This window comes from Rhagoletis zephyria, unplaced genomic scaffold (assembly GCF_001687245.7).
Source record: "Rhagoletis zephyria isolate East Lansing unplaced genomic scaffold, Rhagoletis_zephyria_1.1 Rzeph_scaffold_01647, whole genome shotgun sequence".
NCBI lineage: Eukaryota > Metazoa > Arthropoda > Insecta > Diptera > Tephritidae > Rhagoletis > Rhagoletis zephyria.
Genome location: NW_016158731.1, coordinates 15013 through 21822, shown reverse-complemented (window position 1 = coordinate 21822; position 6810 = coordinate 15013). Strand labels below are relative to the sequence as shown.

General features: G+C 37.0%; 1 protein-coding gene across 1 annotated transcript; it reads left to right on the top strand.

Annotated features, from left to right (window-relative positions):
• Nucleotides 1-1927: 1927 nt before the first annotated feature.
• LOC108364719 (uncharacterized) lies at nt 1928-5033 on the top strand. Its single transcript, XM_017618510.1, has 3 exons — nt 1928-2269; nt 2320-4144; nt 4262-5033. The coding sequence occupies exons 1-3, from the start codon at nt 2001-2003 to the stop codon at nt 4670-4672; spliced, it is 2505 nt and encodes an 834-aa protein (XP_017473999.1). The 5' UTR covers nt 1928-2000; the 3' UTR covers nt 4673-5033.
• The last annotated feature ends 1777 nt before the right edge of the window (nt 5034-6810 follow it).

Sequence of the window (6810 nt, the reverse complement as noted above, 5' to 3'; positions counted from 1 at the left end):
CGTACCATGCTACAAACTCTCAAAAATTTATAGGACATACACTTAAGGAAATCGTTTCCCACGAATACAATGTCAACAATTCGTTCCAACTTAAAGACAGATTAAAAAATATTAGGATTGAAAAAGACGAAATCCGTAGAAGACGGAAACAAGTTAGCCTTCCTAGACGTAGAAATTCACCGTTCAAATAATATAATAAAAACGAATTGGTATGCGAAATCTGTAGCATCCTCCAGAATGATCAATTATCATTCCAACCATCCGTGGACGCAAAAGAAGAATACAGCCATCAACCTCATTAAGAACATCTACGCCTTAAGTGACCAGGAATTCAGAAAAGACAACAGCAGGAAAATTAGAAACATATTACATAAAAACGGGTATCCACACAAAGCTGTTGAGAGGTTGATAGCAACAGCGAAAAACAAGCCAAAAGCAGCGCATTTCAACACTCAACCCGAAACTACAAACAACAAAAGATACACAGGCGTCACATATATACAAGGATTAACGGATAGTAAAACAATACGAAAAAGCATCCAAAACGAAAACATAACATTTGCACATAAACCACATAGAACGATCAATAGAATTTTTAGCAAAACAAAAGACGAAATAAACAAAGAAAAACAACATAACGTGGTTTACGAAATCAAATGCAATGGTTAAGCTAGCGAAGCATGCAATAAAATATACATAGGCACAACGAAGCGCGCTCTCGGAATAAGCGAACATAAAACCGACGCAAGAAATAAGAAGACAACGACTGCATAAGCACAACATTTAACGAATAGCGGGCATACAGCAGACTTTGAAAACGCGAAAATATTAGATGTGGAGAACAGAAAGTTTGCGAATACAACAAAAAATACAGAATGCAATGAATTTTAAGGAAGACGTCGACAATATAAATTGCGCATACAGGAGAGTAATAATGGTCAATAGGAGAGCAGACGAGCAGACGAGCAGAAGTACAACATAACTGTCAGTCTCTTAGGAAAAACATTAACCATATTGAATATTATGTAAACAACTATAACGTGGACATTTTCTGCCTGAGTGAAACTTTTACTCAGAACGAAAATGATCTCAAGAAAAACATTGTAAACTTTAATATGGTCAAGAAAAACAGAAATGATGGATATGGTGGGGTAGCCATCGGCTTAAGAAAATCCATCAAATTTCGTAAGATTATTTTTGATTCAAGCCACGATATATGCATTGTGCAAACATGCAACCTTCCACGGAACTTAGTGATATGTGCGGTCTACTTTGAGCCCTCCTTAAGCGTGGGAGAGTTCAAAGAAACAATCAATAAACTTTTTGGTACATTGGAAGTGTACAAAAATGTATTGGTATGTGGGGATTTCAATGCGAGAGCACATGAATGGGGCGATTTCTTTGAGTCTAGCAGAGGTAACTGGCTGAAAAACTTTATAAATAACTCCAGCTTTTACTGTCTTAACAATCGATCAATAACCTTTAAAGCGGATCTGCAAGCTACTAGGGGATCAGTCTTGGATCTGACCTTCACGAACATCACATCATCGGCAAACTGGGAGGTGGTCCCCTGTCAACTGGGTGGCAGCCACCATTACCCAATTGTAATAAGCTTCGACCAGATTGAAACAAAAAAATCCACGTTCCTTGCCAAAAGAAAATTGCTTAGCGATCTAGGCACTGTCCAGCTTGACACAGACATCAAACAAATTGAAAACACTTTAACTAATGAAATTAAAGCGTCCACCTTTGAGATCAAAGACTCTCGACGCCCTAAGTTCTGGTGGCACAAAGGGTTGGAAAAGCTCTTTAGGCTGCAATTGGCCGCGACAAAAAAGTGCAACAAATACCCGACTGCTCAAAACTTAAGAGCTGCGACTGAAGCCAAGGAATATTGGAAAAATGCGGTAGAAGAAGCCCAAAAAGAAAGTTACAACAAGAACCTAAACCTCCTCAATAGTCACCCAAATACTAGAGAAGCATGGAAATTTGTCAAAAATATGAAAGGTGCCGGATCCACTGAGTCTAAGCAACCGTGGGACGATACCAATGACGCTTTGTACCTTCAACATCTAAAAAATCAGGTGAGTGATGAAGACGATACAAAAGAAAAAGTAGAGCGGAAAGTTGCTTGCGCAGACAAAGTTCCTATGTTTGAGGACAACGAGCTCAAAGGTGTACTTAAAAATAAGACTAAAAGGTCCGCGGGTGGGTGTGATCAGATCACATATGAAATGCTTCGATCCTTGCCGGAAACAGCGACAAAAAATTTACTAACTGCACTAAATGATGCCTTCGCCAAGTGTGAAATTAATGACNCTTACTAACTGCACTAAACGATGCCTTCACCAAGTGTGAAATTAATGACTCTTGGCGTAAGGTAAGAATCGTCCCAATCCCTAAGGCAAACAAAGACCTAAGTGACTATAAGAATTTCCGTCCAATTTCACTTATATCGGTGCTAGTTAAGTCTATAAACCTCATGATTAAAGGCAGACTGGAAGGCTTTTTAAATGACAAAAATATTTATCCAGAGAGATCGTATGCGTATAGGAAAGGAAAGTCTGCGGCAATGTGTATCAATGATTTTCTACACAAAGTTGCCAGCTTAAAACATGCAGGCAAAAAGGCAGTAGTTCTGACGCTTGACATAAACAATGCCTACAACTGTGTTACCCTAGGTAAGCTGCAGAGCCTGCTAGGGAACTTTGAAATACCAGATACGTATATAAAATGGATTATTGATTTCTTTGGCAAAAGAATTCTGCACCTGGGCAAGGAGTCCATAATAATAGAAGATGGCCTGCCACAGGGCAGCTGTCTATCGCCGCTACTCTTTAATTTATATACAAAAGAACTACACAGTATTGGGGACTCAGGGACAGACATCTATCAGTTTGCAGATGACTTTCTGATCCTATCGCACGGGAGCAATTGTGACATAGTGAGACAAAACCTTGAGCAGAAGGCCAAACAATTTTATGATATTTGTACCAAACTAAATTTGTCGTTCAACGTACAAAAAACTAAGCTAATGTACATCGCTAAAAGTAATAGGCAAGATGTACAAATCAAAATAAATGAAATCCCTATTGAACAAGTGAGACAAATTAAATTCATTGGTAGAACTATAAACTCGTCGCTGACGGTAGGCCCGCACTTCCAAAGGTTAGTGAATGACACAAAGAAAAACGCAAATTTTTTGAAATGTCTTACTCCAGTGAAAACAGGTATAACACCCAAAGTGGCTGTTACCCTATATAAAAGCTTCATTAGGTCCAAGGTCGAAGTCGCAAGAACCACGGCTGCAAGGATACCGAAAACAATAAACAAGAAAATTATGACTTTTCAGAATGCCACCTTACGTAGATGTCTAGGCCTTACACCTTCAACTCCAGTTCACACTATATATGTTTTAGCAAATGAACTTGAACCTCTGGAGAGGGGTAAATATCTAACTAGTAGGGAGTTAGTGAAGATAATGTTTGACAATCCGACTCTCTTCAACAGCGTAAAAAAGGATTTCTACCCAGAATCCAGTTATAGCTTAATATATCACGAATTCAAAAATACTTTTGATAAAATTGATACAGACTGCACCTTCCAAAAAAGCGTAGGTATGACAGTATTGGCGAAACCCGAGCTAAGGAAAAGAGATACGACCAAAGAACAATTTAAGGCAGAATATAATCAAAAGATTGACTTTTACAAGAACAACAAATTTTCTATCTTTGCAACTGATGCTTCAGGGGGCGAAACAGCCATGGGATGTGGAGTATATAATGTTACACATAATCAAAAATTTTTTTTCAAGATCAACTTTAAAACTTCCTCAGCCTTTGCAGAAGCATGGGCTATTGCCAAGGCAGTGGACATTGCTGTTGAGGACGGGTTGAAGAACATTGCAATTTTCACTGACAGTTTAGTAGCATGCAATTGGATAGAGAAAGAAAAGTCCAATAACTACATAGTAGCCCGCATTCACAAACGCCTTAGTGAGGGGGGAATAAACTGTGTCCTAACATGGACTCCGAGCCATGTGGGAATACAAATTAATGAGACTGTGGATGAAATGGCAAAAACAGCCTTAGAAGTTGGCGCTCCTTTAAATGTGAGCCTAACTCCTGAGGAAGCAATCAGAAAAATCAATGAGGAACTAAGGAAAAATTGGAATGATAGGTACCGCCAAACTGCAAGGGAGAAGGGCAAACTGTTTGCTGAATACTTCCCAGAGATTACAAGCGATNAAGCAATCAGAAAAATCAATGAGGAACTAAGGAAAAATTGGAATGATAGGTACCGCCAAACTGCAAAGGAGAAGGGAAAACTGTTTGCTGAATACTTCCCAGAGATTACAAGCGATCCGTGGTATATTAAGTCCAAAATGGAGGCTAGAGACATAAAGACAATAAACAGACTACTCACGGGACACACCTATGACAGAGTATACTTACACAAAATTGGGGCAAGTGAATCTGATCGTTGTCAGAGCTGCCAAGCAACCGACAACTACATCCATGCCATTTTTGAATGTGGGAAACACAACTCCATTAGGGAAAAATATGATATCTTTAACGAATTTGAAAACCTCCATCATATTCTCAAAAAACGCGACACCAGAGCGCTTATAGAGTTATGTAAATTCATCAGGGAAGCTGAAATCAGCATCTAAAAAAAGTGTAAAAAAAAGAAATGATATAAACAATTAAAGTAAAAAAGAACAACTCACCAAGAAACAACCAACTCAACACGAAGACAGAATAAGTAGTCGAGCACTTTTCAGTGCTAAAAACAGCATTTTTAAATGCTACATAACATTATAATATGATAACTAAACATAAACAATCACTATAACCAAAACTAAAAATAACAAATTTAAACGGCCGTTTAAAACAACGAAAGAACCATATCGTCAAGTTCAAGTTGATCAAAAGCTGTCAACGCTCACACAGCCTTTTCGCTAAAAATCAACTGCCAGAGGAAATCAATCTCATCGCAACAAACAGGTTTTGAGCCAGAAAACTAGCGATAAACTCGGCGGATGTGTATATCAATCAATTCAACACAATCCAATATCATAATCAAAACGCTTCAATGAGGCTTTCGTTTAAGCAATAAATATTGCTCTCCAGGTGGCGGCTGGCGCTGAAAAGCACATCAGTTAAAAAATTGCAAATAATACGCAAGAGGCAACACGTAACCAATTAAGAGGAAGAATCTCTCAAATCGTAATCACCCTGGCAGTATGAGTGCATAAACTCAGCCACAAAACCGCAAAGTGCAAAAAAAAAAGAAGTACACTTAAATATAATAAGTTGAAATAAGTGTGTATTTTTGTTATATTTTCTTTGTTTGATGTTCAATGTAAGTTATGTTTTGCGGGAAAAATTGTTACACCAACGTATTGTACTTGTTATAATTTTTATTTACATACATATGTGCCTAATTGTTTGTTTTTTATGTTTTGTTTTCAATAAACACCAGACTCCCTGAGGAAAATGTTAAAAACATCGAAACGCGTAGGAGGGAAAAGAAACATTGTTTGCTTTTTATTAAACCGGCCGAAAAGCTCCTTAAACTACCCTATAGGAAATTGAAAGTTGGCCCTAGAAACATAATAACCAAATTCTTTCGGAGAGCAAAATCCCGATCAAATAATTACACAGAACATAAAAAACAAAACATGAAGCATTTTTTCCAACACATTAGACTTAAATATGGAGAGGACACCTGCTACATTATCAAACAACACAACAAAAACCACAAGAAATTAGCAAAACAACAACAAAGACTAAAATTTCTACTCCAATGTAAAGATTTTGGGATAACGCCACCACATATAAAAGGTAAAACAAATAAAATTTAACATGGTTTCCAACTAGACGTTACAAAAAAGGAATTGGCAAAAATTGAGCAACAGTTCACGATGAAAATTTTGAACTTGGAAATTAAAGAAGCGAATATTCAAATAAAAATAGTCCGCACTAATATGGAACACATAAAGAAAAATCTCCGCGAAAAACTACAAGACCCAGATTTCAAAATGGTAGCAGAGAACCAAAAGCAATTTTCAAAAGATATCGCATCATGGACAGAAAAGGGTCTCAAAGAAACACTTCGAAAACAAATTGACAGAAATTTTGAAAGATTCGGGTTTATAATTAACGAAGACTGGTATATAAATAAAACTAAAATCCATATTCCTAGAGGGTCTAGATGGATACTCTCATTAAGAAAAAAGTTTGCGCTACCAGTAACAAGGAAAACTTTCTCACCGGTACACTTGATTGCAGAAATAGAGCAAGGAATACAGACAATGGAAGACGAAAGATAAAAAGACAGTGCAAGGTGCAATATAGCTTCTAAAATTAACACATTCAAAAATAAATTGAAGAATGATCCAAAAGAAAAATTCGTACTAAAAATATATGAAGATACAAGACGATTAATAAAACAACACAAAGACTCTGTCGTGATTACAAACTCTGATAAAGGAAATAGAACGGTAATGATGGACAAGATGGAATATAAGGAAAAAATGAAAGGACTTCTAAGCGACCGGGATACCTATAAAACTATTCGAATGGACCCAACTCAAAAATTGCTACGAAGAAACAACAACATAGTTAATGACTTATACAAACAGAAAAATATTAACAATCGTAAAAAATACCAATTGACATGCACTGCAGCTACAGCACCAAGATTATATGGACTTCCGAAGATACATAAAGAAAATACACCGCTCAGACCAATTTCCGCTTCTACTAACGTACCATGCTACAAACTCTCAAAATTTATAGGACATAC